Here is a 23,051-nt window from a genome sequence, read left to right on the forward strand (position 1 = left end):
AAAACAAAAGCATCTGCTATATTGCACAGGTAATATCTAGCAATGTTACACATGACCTGATTAACCTCCGCTTGATTCCCATATTGTCTCAGACCACCCTTCTCACTCGTCCAACCACAGAACCTGAACAGCCCTGACTCCTCCCTCCTCCCATGAGAAGGAAGAGATACACTTGTAATACTTCTGGTATCGTTGAGGTGAATACAAGTAAATTCAGTTAAAAATATACCCAAAATGTTTTATGTAATTATTAATTACTACATATGATCAACTGCCGACTTTGCTGTTAAAAACTGATGGTTTTCATGGCTGCAAATGTTGCATTGTTATTGGTTGAATGAGCTATGATTAATTGCATAATAATCATTGTTTAATCACATTGTTTAAAAACACAGAATTAAATTAGATAAGACCAGTCATGCAATCCAGCCCTCTCTTTGTAATGCACCATATAATTTGAACTGTCATTGATTTTGTTTTAATTTATTGAAACACTAGGCAAAGTGTTTGAAAAAGTTCAAAACACTGTTACTCTTTGCAACATTCAGAATGCAACTGAGGAAATCCGGAGGATGTAAAACCATTCTAAACCAAGTGTAAGTTATACAGTAAACGATTGATTTCACGAGAATGGGCTTGCACTGATGATACCCTATGCAGGACAGCTCTCCGCTATAATAAAACCTTTCATAACTAGCTGCCTGTTAAACATACTTAACTGACAATATATTATCAAATCAACAAATAAGTCCTGCCTGGTCTGAACAGTTGTTGCTTTAATGGCAGCTTTTGTTGAGTGTTATATGGCTTTTGTATCATTCCTGGTATACCTGGATATTCAGATGGGGACACTGAGAGACGCTGAATTGGAGCTACTTTTGACATTGGCGTCGGCCTCTTTTGTACCTTCGTACATTCATCTTTGGACATCTCTGCAAAAACAAGTGTAAAATTATAACCTTCACTAAATCAAATTAAGGCCAAAATATTAATTCATTCCAAAGCAAAACCAAAGTTTCAATCCTGGATTTTGGTTACCACAGACTCAGAATTCTATGGGACTGCTGTTTTAAAATACCTGTGAGGCTAGCTAAGTCTACTGACGTCCACAAGTGACATGTGGATACGTTATCACACATGTACGCGCCTCGCTTAAAGCAAGACACAAAGTTTTGGTCAACCATATTGATGCGGATCTGGAATCACCAACCAAAGGCAATGAATTCTACAGCACCAAGGATTTCTCCCGCAATTGTTAAAATTTAGATTCTAAATCTTTTCTAGATTGAATATCTCAAAAGGGGAAATGTTGCAATATGAACTCAAATGTTCTGGGCTATAATTAGTCCGGTCATATTTAGATTACTGTAATTTAAAGCCACTAAAATAAGTGAGCACCACAGCCTAATTCAGTTTAAGTTTATTTTCTACAGGACTCAATTACTGGGGAGGATTGTCCTTTAGAGATTGGCCCGACTGTGAGTGGGTACTAATAATCTGTAAATATTATAGACAAAGATCAAGAGGTTTCATGTCTTGGGGACCTTTCTTTGCAGATTACCGAGAATCTCACATGGTCTCTACACACCAGCTGTGTGGTGAAAAAGGCACAACAGCGTCTCTTTCACCTCAGTCGGTTGAGGAAGTTTGCCATGGGCCCCCAAATCCTAAGAACTTTCTACAGGGGCACAATTGAGAGCATCCTGACTGGTTGCATCACTGCCTGGAATGGGAACTGTACCTCCCTTAATTGCAGGACTCTGCAGAGAGTGGTGCGGACAGCCCAGTGCATCTGTAGTTGTGAACTTCCCATGATTCAGGACATTTACAAGGACAGGTGTGTAAAAAGGGCCCATAGGATCATTGGGGACCCAAGTCATCCCAGCCACAATCTATTCCAGCTGCTACCATCCGGGAAACGGTACCGCAGCATAAGAACCAGGACCAATAGGATCCGGGACAGCTTATTCCACCAGGCCATCAGAGAGATGAACTCACACTGATTTGAGTGTACTCTATATTACATTGACTGTTCTATTTATTATAAATGACTATAATTTGCACATTGCAAATTTAGATGGAGACCTAACGTAAAGATTTTTACTCCCCGTGTATGTGAAGGATATAAGAAATAAGGTCAATTCAATTCAATTCAAAAATGTTTTAACATTCTTTTATAGATACAGTAGATGGACAGATGTACAAACACCATTTGAGGTAAAGAATGAATGAATCATACTTTAAGTACTTTTTGTTATGTTTTGGAACTTCAAAACATTAAGCCAATTCAAAGGAAGAAATGGGAATCCAGGAATGCAGGTCTAACTTTGCGTTTTGCTTTAAGCAAGGCGCATACATGTGTGATAATGTATCCAATTCACTTATTTATACATATAACCTGTAATGAATTATTTAAATGAACAAGAATGCTTAATCAAACAATGTATACAAGATTACTGAAATATTAAGAATACAACACTATTAGTTAGGAAGATGTGGGTGCACAAAATACAAGGAGATCCCCAGGTCATTTTGAAGAATGTCATGAGTTTTGTACAGTACTTCACATGAATTCACATCACTGGCGTAGCCGGCCACCAAGCAAATATTAATATTACTAACAGTTTTTAAAAAAACAATAACAAAATGATTTTTGCTAATTGAGTTAATTTAACCTGATTAGGAAAATAAAGCAACACACACAAACTGCTGGAGGAATTCAGCAGGCCAGGCAGCATCTAGGGAAAAGATTACAGTCCATGCTTTGGTCTGAGACCCTTTAGCAGGACTGGAGAGAAAAAGGTGAGGTCCGAGTAAGAAGGTGGGTGGAGAGGACGAAGAAACACAAGGTGATAGGTGAAACCAGGAGGCAAAAAGGGTTAAGTAAAGTTGATTGGTGAAAGAGATACAGGGCTGGAGAAGGAGGAATCTGATAGGAGAAGACAGAAGGCCATGGAAGAAAAGGAAGGGGGAGGAGCACCAGAAAGAGGTGATGGGCAGGTAAGGAGATAAGGTGAGATAGGGAAAAGGGAATGGGGAATGGTGGGGGGTTGTTGCGGGCATTACTAGAAGTTTGAGAAATCAATGTTCATGCCATCAGGTTGGAGGCTACCCAGGCAGAACATAAGGTGTTGCTCCTCCAACCTGAATATGGTCTCATCACGACAGTAGAGGAGGCCATGGACTGACATGTGGAATGGGAAGTGGAATTAAAATGGGTGGTCACTGGGATTTCTTGCTTTATCTGGTGGATGGAGTGTACATGTTCGGTGAAGCGGTCCCAATCTGATTGTGTCTCACCAATATACAGGAGGCCACACCGGGAGCACTGGATATAGTAGATGGCCCCAACAGACTCACAGGTGAAGTGTTGCCTCACCTGGAAGGCCTGTTTGAATGGTAGTGAGGGAGGGGGTGTAGGGGCAGGAATAGCACTTGTTCCACTTGCAAGGATAAGTGGCAGGAGAGAGATCAGTGAAGAGGAGCGAATGGACAAGGAAGTCGCATAGGGAGTGATCCCTGTGGAAAGCAGAAATGGTGGATGGGGGGAAGATGTGCTTGGTGGTGGGATCCTGTGGGGAATGGTGGAAGTTACGGAGAATTATGTGCTGGACACAAAGGCTGGTGGGATGGTAGGTGAGGACAAGAGGAACCCGATCCCTGGTGGGGTAGCGGGAGGATGGAGTGAGGGCAGACATACGCAAAATGGAAGAGATGCAATTGAGAGCACCGATGGTAGTGGAGGAAGGGAAGCCCCTTTCTTTTAAGAAGGAGGACATCTCCTTTGTTCTGGAATGAAAAGCCTCATCCTGAGAGCAGATGCAGTGGACACAGAGGAATTGAGAGAAGGAGATGGCGTTTTTACAAGAGACAAGGTGGAAAGAAATATAGTCCAAGTCAGTGAGTTTATAATAGACATTAGTAGATAAGCAGTCTCCAGATATAGAGACAGAGGGAATTTACCCAATTTCCCTCGGGATCAATAAAGTATCTATAAGAGAGATCGAGAAAAAGGGAGGGAGATGTCAGAAATGGACCTGGTAAATTTGAGGGCAGTGTGTAAGTAAGAAACATACGACAGGTCTGGGATTAAAGAAGGCTATTGAGGTTCATAGAAGTAACAAAAAAGAAATTAGGAGAGCAAAAGGGGCCATAAAATTTTTTTAAAACATGGTAAGGCAACATATGCAAGACAGCATAAATGTAAAATGGGAAGGAGAAATCTTAAAAAGGTATTGAGAGACAAGTTATATTTTTTTACAAAAATTTGGGTGATATCTGGAACCCTCTACCAGAGATGGGGAATCACATACAATCAACTATATTTAAGAGAGTTTTTGACAGGAACAAGTAGACAAGGCTTAACAGGGTATATTGTATAGGCAAGTGGTGCTGGATAGCTCCATGATTATACTGATACTGATTAGGAGTGGTACTGCCAGATGAGATATTAATCATGGCCATAGTTATCCAACCAGATGGATGTAAAAGATCCAGTGAGAGCCTGGCCAACATTTAAGGCTATAGCATAAAACCAAGTGTTCATTGTCTTTTAAATGAGTTCCATTCCTTATTTAAATCATACTGTTCTGAATGTGACGTCATGTGAGATATTAAAGATCCCAAACCCATGTGTGGTGTCAACATGCAAACATACCAATTTTGTTGGCATACTGTTTGGAATCAAGGTATGGTTTCAAAACTCCATTGGTCACTTTTATAAAATGACAAACAACTTCTTGAAGGGTTGAGTATGTGACCTATTGAACAGAGGAAAAATATCTATTTAGCTGTTTAGCTTTAATTGTACAACTCTTTTTCCCAGATACCTGGTGTAGATTGATTTTGGATGCTTGTATAAAACCGTTAACTTGAGTTCATTCATCTAATTAATCCAGAATAAACTTTGATAAATTGAATATAAACAAGTTGCTTCCCATTACAGTGAGAGGTTCAATGGGTTGCCATTGTTCCCAGTAAATGGAAATGAGAGATTTTTTAAGAGGCATTTTCCTGCCTCTCTCCCTAAGCGGATCTCTTGGTTTGAACTTACATTTTCTCCTTTGATATATCACTGCTAAAATACCGTATTTTCATAGAATCATAGAATGGGATCTGTACAGAAGGCAGACATTTGGCCCATCTTAGCCAGCTTTGTAGCAGAGCAACTCCCTAGATACACCACCAAGTTTTTCTCCACCATATAATTCTCTTATCCACTTTCCAATGCCACAATGAAACAACTTCAACCACATCTGAAGGAAGTGCATTCCAGGTCCAACCACATGCTGTATAAAAACATTCTTTCATCATGTTGCAATTTATTCTCTTCCTTTTTCTTTTTCACCTGAAATCCCACTATCAAAGGGAGTAACCTACAACTTTCCATTGTGTCCAGACCCCTCATCATTTTATTTTCTTCTTTCAAATCGCTCCTCAGCTTTCTTTTCACCAAAGCAAGTTCCGACTTCTCTCATCTGTCATTTCAATTGTAGTTCTCAACTCCGAAACTATTCATTTAAATCTCTTTTTGACCCTCTCCACCGCTTTCATTTCCTTCCTTTAAAGTGTTGACTAGAACACGGAACTTCTGGCCAAAACAATGTTTTTCAAAGAATGCTCAAGTGTGTTTATTTTAATGCTAATAGTATTATGGATAATAGTGTGTATGGCTTAGGAAGGTAAAATTAACACAGGCCTTGAAGACTATGAAGAAACCAAAAAAGAACTCAAGAAGGGAATTAGGAGAGCTAGAAGCAGCCAAGAAAAATCTTTGCAAATAGGATTAAATGGAATCCTAAGGCATTCTATACATACAAGAGCAAGAAGATAACTAGGGGGAAGGTAGGACCAATCAGGAATAAAGGAGGGAACAGGTATTTGGAGACAGAGAATGTAGCCGAGGTCCTAAATGAGTATTTTTCCCAAGGAGAAAGGACATTGATGAAAGTGAGACCAGTGTGGAACATAATATGCTAGGGCATTTTGAGATAAAGAATGATAGTTCTGGGTCTCTTGAAGAAAGTTAAAGTGGATAATCTCCCAGGGACTGAAGAGATATACTCCAGGTTATTGAGAGAGGCAATAGATGAGATCTTGCTCAAAATGTGAGTGTCCTCTCCGGCCACAGTTATAATTTTGGAGGTCTGGTAAGTAGCTAATGATGTTCTTTTGTTCAAGAAAGGAAATAGAGATAATCCTGGAAACTAATAGACCAATGCGTCTCACATCATGGTTGGGAAGGTATTGGAGAGAATTCTTAAGGAAAAGGACTAATGACCATTTGGAAAACCATGGCCTAATTAGGAACAGTCAGCATGGATGTTGTCTATATGGTTCTTAGTAAAGTTTGTGATAAGGTCCCTCAGATAGAAATTTATAATATAATGAGAGGCATACATAAATAGAGTAGAGGGCTAATTTTTCTCCCACAGTCCAAAGATGTACCAGTTGATAGGTTAATTGGTCATTGGAAATTGTCCCATTAGGGTTAAAAGAACCATCAGTTGGTGGATGGCTCAGCTTGAAAGGTCTGAAGGGCCTATTCTACACTGCATGGAACCTCAGGGAATTGGTGTGGTCTTAATCTTCTGTATTTATCATGGCAAAGTTCATGAACAAGGCTCTTGAACAAAAGAAGATAACTATGCTTTCTATTTCTGATGTTCTCACAATTGATGGTATCATTTTAAGGACTCTTTACCTTGTTATTTCATACTCTTGTTACTTATTGCTACTTACTTATATTTTCATTTGCACTGTTTGTTGTTCATTGATCCTGCTTACAGTTACTGTTCTATAGATTTGCTAGCTATGCCTGCAGGAAAAAGAATCTCAGGGTTGCATGTGGTGGCATGTATGTACTCTGATCATACATTTTACTTTGAACTTTGAAAGCTGGGGTATTCAGGATGTCCAGTGAGATAATAGAAGATTGGAGGGTAACAAATGTGCCTTTATTTAAGAAGGGCTGTAAGGAAAAGCCAGAGAACTACAGGCCAACAAGCCTAACTTCGATGGTGGGACAATTGCTGGAAGGGATACAGAGACAGGATCTACCTGCATTTGAAAATCAGAATGGCTTTGGGCATAGGAACTTTGGTCTCACAAATTTGATTGAGTTTTTTGAAGAAATGACAAAGAGAATTGATGTACATGTTGCTCAATTTGTTAATTCTTTTAGTAGAAGGTAGATCTGTAAAGCACAGAAACAGACACGACAGCCGATGATATGAGCTGAACTAATTGAACTTGTAATTAAACACCTAACTAAACTAATCTTTTCTGCCAACATGTTCATGTGCCTATCTAAGAACCTAAAAATGTTCTAGCACATTTGCATTGACTACCATCCCAGGCACCACCATTCTCTGTGTAAAAAACATACTTTACATATCTTCTCTGAAATTAATAACCACTTTAATTCTTAAGGGAACCTATTTACTGCCTTAACATACTTTTAGAATCTCTTAGGATTCTCCTTTCCTTTATTTGCTAGAAATATGTTATGTACTTTTATTGCCCTCCTGATTTTCCTCTTGAGACCTCCTATACTATATGATCCCAGCTGCCTATACCAGACAGATGCCTTCTGATACGCCCAATTCAAGTGTGACACTTGCTGGAAAATGCTCAGTTGAACTTGCAAACTAAAAATGGTTATTACTGAGTTTCACTCTAAGAAATGTCAAACATAAATGATAAAGGGTTAAAATGTCAATGCCCACAATTTGTGCAACATTAAGAAAGTAAGCAGGAGATCTTGAGCAATAATAGGTACAGATGGAAAAGAAACTCACTGGATTTTCCAGCTCAATGACAAATCCACGATCCTCATTCGTCACTTTGTAATGTTTTATGACTCCTTTACTGGAAGATAAATACTAAAATAAGTAATATGAACCATTCAAGTCACCCAATGTCAGTATGTGAGCTGGAAAGACTGAAAAGATATTAAGACCATAAGATTCCTATTAAATCTTCCCCCCTTGCATCAAACCTATGCCCTCTAATTTTTGGTTCTCCAACCCTGGGGAAAGGACTGAATGCATTCGTCCTAACTGTGCCCCTCATGATCTTTTACACCTCTGTAAGATCACTTCCTCATCTCCCACACTCCAAGGACTGTCCAATTCAATTCCTCAACTTCTTGCAATGTATTGCTAAATCCTTTCTGTTCTTTTACCATTTTAATAACATATTTACTGCAATAGACTTACTAATCTGTAGTTCCCCGATTTCTCTTTGCAACCATTGGAGTCATAGAAAACTACAGCATAAAAACAGGCCCTTCAACCCATCTAATCTGTGCTGAACCATTTAAACTGCATAGTTCCATCGACCTGCACCCCTCCATACCCCTCCCATCCATATACCTATCCAAATATCTCTTAAATGTTGAAATCAAAATTGCACCCACACTTGCACTGACAGTGCATTCCACACTCTTACCACCCTCTGAATGAAGAAATTTTCCCTCACGTTTCCCTTAAACCCCTTAAAAATTTCACCTTTCATCCTTAACCCAACCTCAGTGAAAAAAGACTTTGTATTTACCCTGTCTATACCTTTCATAATATTGTATACTTTTATCAATCTTCTACATTCTAGGGTATAAAGTTCTAACCTATTCAATCTTTCCTTATAACTCAGGTCGTCCAGTCCCAGCAATATCCTTGTAAATTTTCTCTGTACTCTTTCAACCTTACTTATATCTTTCCTGTAGGGAGGTGACCAAAACTGCTGACACAAAACTCTAAATTAGGCCTCACCAATGTCTTCTACAGCTTCAACATAACATACCAACTCCTGTACTCAATACTTTGGTTTATGAAGACCAATGTACCAAAAGCTTTCTTTGCAATTCTATCTACCTGTGACACCACTTTGAATGAATTATGGACATATACTCCAAGATCCCTTTGTTCCACTGCACTCCTCAATGCCCTACCACTCACTCTGTAAGACCTGCTTGGTCCTCCCAAAATGCAACACCTCACATTTGTCTGCATTAAATTCCATCTGCCATTTTTCCAGCTGGTCCAAATCCCACTGCAAGCTTTGACAGTTTTCCTCGCTGTCCACTACACCCCCAATCCTGGTATCATCTACAACTTTTCTGATCTAGTTAATCACATTAACATCCAGACTGTTGACATAGATGCCTAAGAACAACAGACCCAGCATCGATCCCTGCAACACATCACTTGTCACAGGCCTCCAGTCAGAGAGACAACCATCTACTACCAGTCTCTGGCTTCTCCCACAAAGTCAACATCTGATTTACTATCTCATCTTGAATGCTGAGTGACTGAACTTTCTTGACCAACCTCCCATCTGGGACCTTGTCAAATGCCTTACTGAAGTCCATGTTTTCAACATCCATTGCCTTGCCTTCGTCAAATTTCCTGGTAACTTCCTTGAAAAGGGACATTGATAGGATAATGAGCTGGGCTGAGAAGTGCCAGATGGAGTTCATTCTGAAATTGTGCAATGGTACACTCTGAAAGGTCGAATTTGAAGGCAGAGTACAAGGTTAATGGCAGGATTCTTTGCAGTGTGGAGGAACAGAGGAATATTGAGATCCAAATCTTTAGATCTCTCAAAAGTTGCTACACAAGTTAATGGGGTGTTTAAGTTGGTGTGTTGGCCTTCATTAGTTGGGTGATTAAGTTCAAGAACCACTAGGTAATGTTGTAAGTCTATAAGTTCTGGTAAGACCTCACTTGGAATATTGTGCTTAGTTCTGGACATGTCATTATCGGAAGGTTACTGAAGCTTTAAAGAGGGTGCAGAGGAGATTTAACAGTATGCTGCCTGGATGATAAAGATGTCTTTTGGGTTTTCTCTTTGGGAGGATGAGAGATGACTTGATAGAGTTGTATAAGATGATAAGGGGTATTGATCGAGTGGATGGCCAGTGCATTTTTCTGGGGTTGAAATGGCGAATACAAGAGGGCATAATTTAGACAGTAAATGAAAGTATAGGGCGAATGTCAGAGGTAGGTTTTTTTATGCAGAATGGTGGATGCATGGAACTTACTACCAGGGAAGGTGGTAGAGGCAGATATATTAGAGATATTTAAGAGAACCTTAGATAGGTACATGGATGATAGAAAAGTAGAGGGCTATGTGGGGAGGGGAAGGGTTATTTAACTCGGAGTATGTTAAAATGTCGGCATAGTATTGTGAGCTGAAGAGTCAGTACCTTGCTGTACTCTTCTATGTTCTACATTCTTAAAAAATAAAGGTCAATTTGATGATGGCAGACTGTGACTATTGGGGTTGACATTTGAACCCCAGCAGAGGAGACAGAGTAGATTCATGAAAGCAGAGTTGTAAACGTTGTCCACATGGACTTTAGCCAGGCCTTTGACATGGTCACCCATGGTAAGCTGTTCTGGAAAGTAAGCTCACATATGACACAGGATGACATATTGAATTGAATGCAAAAGGTAGAGATGGTAGTACAGGATTATTATTGTTACAGGTACAGGTTATGTTGGAGGCCGATAACCAGTGGATTGCAACAGGTATTGGTATTTTTGTCTGTCATCTATATTATTGATTTAGATGCCAATATTGTATTCATGGTTAGTTATCTACAAATGATACTAAAATTGGTGATGCAGTGGACAGTGAAGATAGTTATCTAACATATCACCAGCATTTAGATGATTGAAGTAATGATTCAAGAAGTTTGACACAGACATGAGTGAAATATCAACCCTTTCTTATAACTCAGGCCCTCCACTCTAGCAAAATCCTCAAACACCTTCTCTGCACCCTTTTCAGTTCATCCATGTCTTTCCTCTAAAGGGTGGCCAAAACTGTATATAGTACTCTAAATGCAGCCTCGCATCAATGGCATACAACTGCAAATCAATATCTCATTTTCTGTACTTAACCCTCTGACTGATGAAGGCTCATGTGCAAAATGCTTTTTTCTTACATCCTCCTGTTGAATTACACTCTCTAATGCTCTACGATATGAGTTCCACGCTGGTTTCACTTTTCAAAGTGCATCACCTCTAACTGAACTGATTTGAAATCTATTTGCCACTCCAGAGTAGCACACACAAAATTCAGGAGGAAATCCACAGGTCATTAAAGATCTAGAAGAGGGGACCAAGTGTAGTGTATCTAAGTTTGCTACTGATACTAAATTGAGTGGAAAAGCAAATTGTGCGGAGAGTCTGCAGAGAGATATAGATAGGTTAAGTGAGTGGGCAAGGGCCTGGCAGATGGAGTACAATGTTGGTAAATGCGAGGTCACCCATTTTGGAAGGAAAAATGGAAGATCAGATTATTATTTAAATGGTAAAAAATTGCAGCATGCTGCTGTACGGGGAGACTTGGGAGTGCTTGTCCATGCATTGCAAAAGGTTGGTTTGCAGGTGCAGCAGGCTATCAAGAAGGCAGATGGAATGTTGGCGTTCAATGCTAGAGGGCTTGAATTTAAGAGCAGGGAGGTTATGATGCAACTGTACAGGGTATTGGTGAGGCCGCACCTGGAGTACTGCATGCAGTTCTGGTCTCCTTACTTGAAGAAGGATATACTGGCTTTGGAGTCAGTACAGAGGAGATTTATCAGGTTGATTCCAGAGCTGAGGGGGTTATACTATGAGGAGAGATTGAGTTACCTGGGACTGTGCTTGTTGGCATTCAGAAGAATGAGAGGAGATCTTATAGAAACATATAAAATTATGAAAGGGATAGATAAGATAGAGGCATGAAAGTTGTTTCCACTGGTAGGTGAGACTAAAACTAGGGGACATAGCCTCAAGATTCAGGGGAGCAGATTTAGGATGGAGAAGAGGAGGAACTGTTTTTCCAAGAGGGTGGTGAATCTGTGGAATTCTCTGCCCAATGAAGCAGTGGAGACTACCTCAATAAATATATTTCAGACAAGGTTGGATCGATTTTTGCATAGTAGGGTAATTAAAGGTTAAGGGGAAAAGACAGGTGGGTGGAGATGACTCCATGGCCAGATCAGCCGTGATCTTATTGAATGACGGAGCAGGCTTGACGGGCCAGATGGCCTACTCCTGCTCCTATTTCTTATGTTCTGATGTCATGCAGCATCTATGAAGGGCCTTGATGAAACGTTGACTGCATATTCCTCTCCATAGATGCTGCAATACCTGCCAAGTTCCTCCCGCATTTTATGTGTGTTACTCTAGATTTCCACATTTTGTGCTTCTCATTTGCCATTCCAATGGGCCAAAAGGCCTATTCCAATCCTGTGGACACTATGACCCTATAAATGTTCCAGTGACCTTTATTATAAAAGAGTTTGAGTATAGAAATAAGAACATAAGGTATGGGAGCAGAATTCAGCCATTTGGCCAATGGAATCTGCTCCACCATATCATTATGACCGATCTATTTTTCCTCTTAGCCCCAATCGCCAGCCTTCTCCCCGTATCCCTTCATGTCCTGATCAATCAGAAATCTATTATCCTCTGCTTTAAATATACATAAAGATTTGGCTTCCACAGCTGCCTGTAGCAACTAATCCTACAGATTCACCACTCTCTGGCTGAAGAAATTCCTGCTCATTTCCTTCTAAAAAATACACCCTCTATTCTGAGACTGCGTCCTCTGGTCTTCTCCCACAAAGGAAACATCCTCTCCATATCCACTCTGTGAAGGCCTTTCACTATCCAACAGGTTTCAATTAGGTCACCACTTATTCTTCTGAATTCCAGTGAATACAGGCTCAGAGCCGTCAAACGCTCTTCATATGACAAGCCATTTAATCCTGGAATCATTTTCGTAAACCTCCTTTGAACCCACTTCAGTTTCTGCCTATCCTTTCTTAGACAAGGGGTGCAAAATTGCTTGCAATACTCCAAGTGAGGCCTCAACAGTGCTTTATCAAGTCTCAACATTACATCTTTGCTTTTTATATTCTAGTTATCTTGAAATGATTGCTAACATCACATTTACCTTCCTCACCACAGATTCAACCTGCAAATTAACCTTCAGGGAATCCTGCACAAGGGCTCCCAAATCCCTTTATGCCTCAGATTTTTGTATTTTCTCTGCATTTATAAAATAGTCTACCCTTTCATTTCTTCTACCATAGTGCATGACCGTACACTTCCCAACACTGTATTCCATCTTCAACTCCTTTGCCTATTCTCCTGATGTTTTAGTCCTAATGTAGTCTATTTCCTCAGAACTACCTGCCTCTCCACCTACTTCGTATCATCTGCAAATTTTTCAACAAAGCCATCAATTCCATCATCCAAATCATTAACATATAATGTAAAAAGAATTAGTCCCAACACAGACCCCTGTTGAATACCACTAGTCACTGGCAGCCAACCAGAAAAGGCTCCTTTTATTCCCATTCTTTGCCTCCTGCCAATCAGCCACTGCTTTATTCATGCTAGAATCTTTACTGTAATACCATGGGTTCATAGCTTGTTAGCAGCCTCATGTGTGGCACCTTGTCAAAGGCCTTCTGAAAATCCAAGTACACAACATCAACCAATTTTCCTTTGTCTATCCTGCTCATTATTTCTTCAAAGAGTTCCACAGATTAGTCAGGCAAGATTTTCCCTTGAGGAAACCATGCTGACTATTATTTATTTTACCATGTACCTCCAAGTTCCCCAAAATCACATCTTTAGCAATCAACTCCAATATATTCCCAACCACTCAACAAACTGGCGTATAATATCTTTTTGTCTGCCTCTCTCCCTTCTTGGAGTGACATTTGCAATTTTCCACTCTTCCAGAACCATTCCAGAATCTACTGATTATTAAAAGATCATTACTATGCCTCCACAATCCCTATAGCTACCTCTTTCAGAACCCTGAGGTGTACACCATCTGGTCCAGTTGACTTTATCAGGCCTTTTAGCTTCCCAAGAAACACCTCTCTAGTAATGGTAACTTTACATTCTTCATGACCCCTGACAGCTGGAATTTCCAACATAGTCCACATGTGAAGACAATGGCAAAAATAGTTATTCAGTCATCCACCATTCCCTTGTCCCCCAGTACAACCTCTCCAGCATAGTTTTCCAGCGGTCCAATATCTACTCTCGCCTCTCTTTTACACTTCATGTATCTTGAAAAAACTTTTAGTATCCTCTTTAACACTACTGGCTAGCATACTTTTGTCATCTTCACCTTAATCATTTTTTAGTTGCCTCTGTTGGTATTTAAAAGCTTCCCAATCCTCTAACTTCCCACTATATTTTGCTCTAGTATATGCTCTCTCTTTGGCTTTTATGTGGGCTTTAGCTTACCTTGTCAGCCATGGTTGTGTCATCCTGATTTTGGAATACTTCCTCTTTGGGATGTGTATATCTCGTGCCTTTCAATTGCTTCCAGAAATTCCAGCCATACTGCTCTGCTGTCATCCCTGCCAGTATAGTTTTCCAATCAATTCTGGCCAACTCCCCAAGGTTGGGAGTGTTATGGATAGTGGGGAGGGATGTCAGAGGTTACAGCAGACTCAGTAGGATGCAAAAATGGGCTGAGAAGTGGCAGATGGAGTTCAACCCAGATAAGTGTGAGGTGGTTCATTTTGGTTGGTCAAATATGATGGTATTAATGGTAAAACTCTTGGCAGTGTGAAGGATCAGAGGGATCTTGTGGTCTGAGTCCATAGGACACTCAAAGCTGCTGTGCAGGTTGAGTGTGTGGTTAAGAAGGCATATGGTGCATTGGCCTTCATCAACTGTGGGAGTGAGTTTAAGAGCCGAGAGGTAATGTTACAGCTGTACTGTATAGGACCCTGGTCAGACCCCACTTAGCGTACTGTGCTCAGTTCTGGTCACCTCACTACAGAAAGGATTTGGAAACAGTAAAAGGGTGCAGAGGAGATTTACAAGGATATTGCCCAGATTGGGGAGCATGCCTTATGAGAATAGGTTGAGTGAACTCGGCCTTTTCTTCTTGTGGGTATGTCCGAGACTTTTCTTCTTGTGGGTAGTCCAAGACTTTTTCCCAGGGCTGAAATGGCTAACATGAGAAGGCATAGTTTTAAGGTGCTTGGAAGTAGGTACAGAGGAGATGTCAGGGGTAAGTTTTCTGTACAGAAAGTGGTGAGTGCGTGGAATGGGCTGCTGGCGGTGGTGGTGGAGGTAGTTGGCCTCCAAACAGCAGCTGGAATGTGCATTACAAATTACGGCAGGAGAAAGAAAAGGCGTGTCAGAAAGACAACATCATGATAATTGTTGGTGATTTTAACATGAAAGTGGATTGGGAAAACAACTTGTTGTTGAGCCCACTAGGGGATCGGCTGTGCTGGACTGGGTGTTGTGCAATGATCCAGAGGTGATAAGAGAGCTTAAAGTTAAGAAACATTTAGGGAATAGTGATCACAATATGATCAAGTTCACATTGAAATTTGAAAGGGAAAAAATAAAATCCAATGTGTCGATATTTCAGTGGAATAAAGGAAATTACAATGGCATGACAGGGGAACTGGCCGAAGTTGACTGGAAAGGGACAATAACAGGGAAGGACAGCAGAGCAGCAATGGCTGGAGTTTCTGTGAAATTTCAAAGAAAGAAGGACACTACTGTGGCTGAAGCAAAAGACAGGGCATACAAGGCAGCCAGACCTAGTGCAAAGACAGAGTATTGGGGAGCTTTTAAAAACTTGCAGAAGGTAACTAAGAAGGTCATTTGGAAGGAAAAGATGAATTATGAAAGGAAGCTGGTGACTAATATCAAAGATTCTAAAAGTTTTTTTAAGTGTATAAAGGGTAAAAGAGAGTCGAGGGTAGATATAGGACTAGTACAAAATTACGCAGGAGGTATTATAATGAGAGATGCAGAGATGGCAGAGGAACTGAATGCATCAGTCTTCACAGTGGAAGACATCTGCAGTATACCAGACATTCAACAGTATCAGGGAAGTGAAGTTTGTGCAGTGAAAATTATGACTGAGAAGGTGCTCAGGAAGCTTAATGGTCTGAGGGTGGATAAGTCTCCTGGACCTGATCCATTTAGAATGGAGTTGAGGAAAAACTTTTTCACCCAGAGAGTGGTGGATATATGGAATGCTCTGCCCCAGAAGGCTGTGGAGGCCAAGTCTCTGGATGCTTTCAAGAAAGAGATGGATAGAGCTCTTAAAGATAGCGGAATCAAAGGTTATGGGGATAAGGCAGGAACTGAATACTGATTGTGGATGATCAGCCATGATCACAGTGAATGGTGGTGCTGGCTCGAAGGGCCGAATGGCCTACTCCTGCACCTATTGTCTATTGTCTATTGAATGCACCTTCGGTTTCTGAAGGAAGTAGCTGGAGAGATTGCGGAGGCATTAACAATGATCTTTCAAGAGTCAATAGATTCTAGCATTGTACCAGATGACTGGAAAATTGCAAATATTACTCCACTATTTAAGAAGGGTGGGAGGCAGCAGAAAGGAAACTATAGACCTGTTAGTCTGACATCAGTGGTTGGGAAGTTGTTGTAATCGATTTTTAGGGAAGAGATTACAGAGTACCCGGAGGGACATGACAAGATAGGTCAAAGCTAACATGATTTCCTGAAAGGAAAATCCTGCCTGACAAACCTACTGAAATTCATTGAGGAAATTATAAGCAGGGTAGACAAAGGAGATGCAGTAGATGTGGTTTACTTGGATTTTCAGGAGGCCTTTGATAAGGTGCCGCACATGAGGCTGCTTAGCAAGATAAGAGCCCATGGAATTACAGGGAAGTTACTCGCATGGGTGGAGCATTGGCTGGTCGGCAGAAAACAGAGAGTGGGAGTAAAGGGATCCTATTCAGGCTGGCTGCCAGTTACCAGTGGAGTTCCACAGGGGTCAGTGTTGGAACCGCTGCTTTTTACAATGCATGTCAATGATTTGGACTATGGGATTAATGGATTTGTGGCTAAATTTGCAGATGATACAAAGATAGGTGGAGGAGTGTGTAGTGTTGAGGAAACAGAGAGCCCGCAGCGAGACTTAGATAGTTTAGGGCAAAGAAGTGGCAAATGAAATACAACGTTGGAAAGTGTATGGTCATGCATTTTGGTGGAAGAAATAAATAGGCAGACTATTATTTAGATGGGGAGAGAATTCAAAATGCAGAGATGCAAAGGGACTTGGGAGTCCTTGAGCAAGATACCCTGAAGGTTAACCTCCAGGTTGAGTCGCTTGTGAAGAAGGAGTTTGCAATGTTGGCATTCATTTCTAGAGGTATAAAATGTAAGAGCAGAGATGTGATGTTGAGGCTCTATGAGGCACTCGTGAGACCACACTTGGAGTATTGTGTGCAGTTTTGGGCTCCTTATTTTAGAAAGGATATACTGACATTGGAGAAGGTTCAGAGAAGATTTGCAAGATTGATTCCAGGAATGAAAGGGTTACCGTATGAGGAACGTCTGGCAGGTCTTGGGCTGTATTCCCTGGAGTTCAGGAGAATGAGAGGGGATTTCATAGAAACAATCCGAATGTTAAAAGGGCTGAACAAATTAGATATGGCAAAGTTATTTCCCATGGTAGGGGAGGGCAGGACTTCAGGATTGAAGGACGTCCAATTGGAACTGAGATGTGGAGAAATTACTATAGTCAGAAATTGGTAAATCTGTGGAATTTGTTGCCATGAGTGGCTGTGGAGGCCAAGTCCTTGGGTATATTTAAGGTGAAGATAGATAGGTTCTTGATTAGACAGGGCGTCAAAGGGTATGGGGAGAAGGCAGGGGAGTGGGGATGACTGGAAAAATTGGTTCAGCCCATGATTGAATGGCAGAGCAGACTCGATGGGCTGAATGGCCTACTTCTGCTCCTATATCTTATGGTCTTATAATGTCAGCTCCAGAGATTTCTTAAGCTTCCTGAAAATTGCCTCTAGCATACGAGGGAAATGAATTGATCTCAGCAATGTGTGCCACAATTGCATCCCAACCAGGTCACACACAATATTTTCTGCAGATGCTGGCAATCCAAGCAACACACACAAAATGCTGGAGGAACACAGCAGGGCAGGCAGCACCTATGGAAAAAAGTACAGTCGAAACCCTTTGGCAAGACTGGAGAAAAAACACTGAGGAGTAGATTTAAAAGGTGGGGGAGGAGAGAGAGAAATGCCAGGCGATACATGAAACTTGGAGGGATGAAGCAAAGAGCTAGGAAGTTGATTGGTGAAAGAGATAGAAGGTCATGGAAGAAAATAAAAGGTGGGGAGGAGCACCAGGGAAACGATGGGCAGGCAAGGAGATAACATGAGAGAGGGACAAGGGGATGGGAAATCATGAAGGGGGGGTGGAGGCACACTGGAAGTTTGAGAAATTGATGTTCATGCCATCAGGTTGGAGGCTACCCAAATGGAACATAAGGTGTTGTTCCTCCAACCTAAATGTGGCCTTATCCTGACAGTGGAGGAGGCCATGGATGGACATATCGGAATGGGAATGGGAAGTGGAATTAAAATGGGTGGCCACTGGGAGATCCCGCTTGTCTTGGTGGATGGAGCGTAGATGCTCAGCGAAGCGGTCCCCAATCTATGTTGGGTCTCACCGATATATAGGAGGCCACACTGAGAGCACCAGACACAGTGTATGATCCCAACAGATTCATAGGCGAATTGTTGCCTCACCTGGAATGGTAGTGAGGGAGGAGGTGTAGGGGCAGGTGACGCACTTGTTCACTTGCAAGGATAAGTGCCGGGAAGGAGATCAGTGGGAAGGGACAAATGGACAAGGAAGTTGCAGAGGGAGCGATCCCTGTGGAAAGCAGAAAGTGGGGGGAAGGGAAAGATGTGTTTGGTGGTGGAATCCAGTTGGAGCCGGCGTAAGTTTTGGAGAATTATGTACTGAATAAGTGAGCACAAGAGGAACCCTATCCCTAGTAGGATAGCGGCAGGATTGGGTAAGAACAGAGGTGCTTGAAATCGAAGAGATGTGGTTGAGGGCAGCATTGGTGGTGGAGGAATGGGAACTCCTTTCTTTGAAAAAGGAGGACATCTCCTTTGTTCTAGAATGAAACGCCTCATCCTGAGAGCAGATGCAGCAGAGATGGAGGAATTGATTGAACAGGATGGTGTTATTACAAGTAGCAGGGTGGGACGAGGTATAGTCCAGGCAACTTTGAGTCTATATGCCATCCCACCCTGCTACTTGCAACAAATCACAAGGGGCTTCACTAGTTAAACTCCTGTGTAGCACCAGACAACAAGTAAATGTAAAACACTGAGAGATTATTCTCTTGATGACTATCATAAAAGTACAATTTAGGCAGGGACTGATTACCAAAATACATCTACCGAAGTTAATACAACTTGCACAGGTTAAAATGATTGTGACTTCAGACCTTGACCTCTGCAAAATAGAGGTTTTCTCTGCATTATATCGATGCCTTGATAGAGCATAGAACGGATTTCGCCACCCCGCCCGAAGACACTCTCAAGCTCCTCAAATCAGCTTGGCACCCAGAGCGATCGAACCTTGCGCCTTTGCCAGTTGTACGAGCATCAGAACTCCAATGCCCGAGCTCTCCTCTCCGAACGGTACACTCCATCTGCAACACACCCTCATCCCCTGAACTTGCCTCATCACCATTTGCCCCATTACTCTGTGGTGATAATTTAACACAATTTACCTCAGAACAAGGTGATTTTAGTGATGTTTTAAGTTGGATTTCTTAACTCTTTGACTACCAGTGAGCTGTGGCATGCGTTTGGAAGCGCCATCTTAACCGTACAATGCCACCTTTAGTTCACATTGCCTCTACCTGTTTTGTGTGGTCATAATACTGACAGAGTAGTTTGAACTCTCAGTTGAAGGCCTTATTATCAGACTACCGTTCTCAGGGTGCCTTTCCAGCATAGCTTCAGCTTCATTGCGAGACACTTTATAGAAGCACCTGCAGGAACAGCCAAGGTGAATGTGAGTGTGAGGCATTCGTAACTGGCAATATTTCAAGAACACAGTGATAGAGATGGGTTCAAATCTAATTCATTTAATCTTAAACTCCTACCACAAAGCTGTATATTTTTCTTTTCATGAATATATTTAATTCTTTTATAAAGTTACTACCAAAGCCTATAAAGTTTCTACAAATCCTTCTGGCAGTCTAATCCAGGCCTTTACCACAAGATTTCAAAATGTTTTCGATATGTAGTTTAGGAAAGATTTCAGTCCATGTATTACCAATAATAATTTAATAGAAAAAGGATTTTTCATGTTTTTCATTTCTCTGGCTGCACTTCATTATTCACAATTCTACTTTAAAGCATAAGCTTATATTAAACGTAAACAAGTTTGTGAGATATTTACAAAATTAAACTACTTTGACTTCTTAAACTCCTGCAATGAAATATTCTTGCCATATCTGGGTTTCAAAATGTTCTCAGTTACATGGTAATTTTAGTCAGTCTAGTGTGGTAAATACTTGCTGCAATATTAAGTTTAGGCTATTAAGGAACAGACCAAAAGAATATTCTACGCCATTGCATCTCAGTTTTACCCTCTCAAATCTATTGATGGAATCACATCTAAACGCAAGTGAATACAAAGTAAGTTTATGGAAGTTTAAGCCATCATTTTGGTGTACATACTCTGGCATTGTGTTCAATAAATCATCATACACCTCTGGATCAGGTTTTTCTACCAAAAAACACTGTGATTCTTGTTCGCTTGGTGCAGTATACTGACGGTCTTTCTCTCGTACAGCCACTTCTTTCAGGTGCAGCACCTGCCCAGGCAGCAGTGACAAAGTACTGGGAACCTCCAGCTGGTAAAATTAGACAAAAGCAAACTTCTCAATCAAATTATTATAGGTAGCAGCAGGATTGAGTTTGAAATATAGAAACATAGAAAACCTACAGCACAATACAGGCCCTTCGTCCCACAATGCTGTGCCGAACATGTCCTTACCTTAGAAATTACCTAGGGTTACCCTCTATTTTTCTGAGCTCCATGTACCTGTCCAGGAGTCTCTTAAAAGACCCTTTCGTATCTGCCTCCACTACTGTCACTGGCAGCCCATTCCACACACACACCACTCTCTGTAAAAAACTTACCCCTGACATCTCCTCTGTACCTACTTCCAAGCACCTTAAAACTGTGCCCTCTCATTTTAGCCATTCCAGCCTGGGAAAAAGCCTCTGACTATCCACATGATCAATGGTCCAGTTATTTATTAATACATCAGTTTAAAATCTTATAATGATTACTTGTTACTTGAGATGAGTGAGGAATTGTTATAAACATTCTGGATATTAGAGATGTAATTAAATATTTAGTTTTCCAAATGATAATCTTTGACACCTTTGTAGCACTTCTCTTGTAAATGTATTAACTGATGCTTTCATCTTACAAGCAGTAAATAAAACAATAACTTATGTGATTCACAAGAATGATCCTGGGAATGAAAGGGTTAATGTATGACTAGCATGTGATGGCTCTGAACCTGTATTCACTGTAGTTTAAAAGACTGAGAAGGAATATAATTGAAACCTATTGAATATTGAAAGGTCTAAATAGAGTGGATGTGGAGAGAATATTTCCTATTGTGAGTGAGTCCCTAGGACCAAAGGACCAGAATCTAGGAATTGAGGGACTTCAGAAATGAGGAGGAATATCTTTGGCCAGAGGGTAGTGCGTCTGTGCAATTTATGGTCACAGGTGTCTGTGAAAGTCAAGTCATTGGGTATATTTAAAGTGGAGGTTGATGGATTCTTCATTAGTCATGGTGTCAAAGGTTACAGGGAGAAGGCAGGAGAATGAGGATGAGAGGGATAAGAAAGGAGGCAGACAAGTGGGTCACGGTCAGGAGGGGGAAGGGGAAGAGTTGGGTACTAGAGAGTACCCATGTGGCTGTACCCCTTGACAATAAGTACTCCTGTTTGAGTACTGCTGGGGGGGGGGAAACAGCCTACCTAGGGGAAGAAACTGTGGCCATGCCTCTGGAACAGAATCTGGCCCTATGGAAGGCAGTAATGATAGGGGACTCCATAGTTAGGGGGGCAGACAGGCGATTCTGTGGACGCAGGAAAGAAACTCGGATGGTAGTTTGCCTCCCAGATGCTAGGGTCCAGGATGTTTCGGATCGCATCGCGGTACATATTGGTACGAATGACATAGGTAGGAAAAGGGAAAAGGTCCTGAGAAAAAGAGTACAGGGAGTTAGGAAGGAAGTTGAGAAGCAGGACCGCAAAGGTAGCAATATCGGGATTACTGCCTGTGCCATGCGACAGTGAGAATAGGAATAGAATAGAGGTGGAGGATAAATGTGTGGCTAAAGGATTGGAGCAGGGGCCAGGGATTCAGATTTCTGCCCAATAGAAACAAGGAGCAGAGAGGGAAACAGATCCTGGAAAGGTGTAATAGTAAGAGTTGTCGTGATGGGAGATTTTAATTTCCCAAATATTGATTGGCATCTCCCTACAGCAAGGGGTTTAGATGGGGTGGAGTTTGTTAGGTGTGTTCAGGAAGGTTTCTTGATACAATATGTAGATAAGCCTACAAGAGGAGAGGCTGTACTTGATTTGGTATTGGGAAATGAACCTGGTCAGGTGTCAGATCTCTCAGTGGGAGAGCATTTTGGAGATAGTGATCATAATTCTATCTCCTTTACAACAGCATTGGAAAGAGATAGGAACAGACAAGTTAGAAAAACATTTAATTGGATTAAGGGGAATTATTAGCTATCAGGCAGGAAATTGGAAGCTTAAATTGGAAACAGATGTTCTCAGGGAAAAGTACGGAAGAAATGTAGCAAATGTTCAGGGGATATTTGTGTGGAGTTCTGCATAGGTACATTCCAATGTGACACGGAAGTTATGGTAGGGTACAGGAACCGTGGTGTACAAAGGCTGTAATCATTCTAGTCAAGAAGAAAAGAAAAGCTTACAGAAGGTTCAGAGAGCTAGGTAATGTTAGAGATCTAGAAGATTATAAGGCTAATTGTGGGAGGAGAAGATGGCGGCGCGACACAGCTTGCAGTGGCCACTCCAGTGAATGATATCTGTATTCTGTCAAGTAGAGTGCTGTGCACAATCCTGATTTGATGGCGACAGACGTGAGAGCACGGAGGAACATCTGGTGAAACTTCTGAAATGCCTATTTCAATGC

The 23,051-nt window shown here is 41.3% G+C and overlaps 1 protein-coding gene across 1 annotated transcript in view; it reads right to left on the reverse strand.

Annotated features, from left to right (window-relative positions):
* The window catches only part of LOC134357498 (signal-transducing adaptor protein 1-like), a 130,224-nt gene that overhangs the window by 83,767 nt on the left and 23,406 nt on the right, over window positions 1-23,051 (reverse strand). Inside the window, exons 3-7 of the mRNA XM_063069123.1 lie at window positions 20,534-20,709; window positions 19,708-19,839; window positions 7,800-7,869; window positions 4,658-4,760; window positions 831-932 (exon numbers count right to left, since the gene is read on the reverse strand). Of these exons, the coding sequence (XP_062925193.1) occupies window positions 831-932; window positions 4,658-4,760; window positions 7,800-7,869; window positions 19,708-19,839; window positions 20,534-20,709 (583 nt within the window). The remainder of the gene's footprint in view (window positions 1-830; window positions 933-4,657; window positions 4,761-7,799; window positions 7,870-19,707; window positions 19,840-20,533; window positions 20,710-23,051) is intronic.

Source organism: Mobula hypostoma, chromosome 16 (genome assembly GCF_963921235.1).
Source record: "Mobula hypostoma chromosome 16, sMobHyp1.1, whole genome shotgun sequence".
Taxonomy (NCBI): domain Eukaryota; kingdom Metazoa; phylum Chordata; class Chondrichthyes; order Myliobatiformes; family Myliobatidae; genus Mobula; species Mobula hypostoma.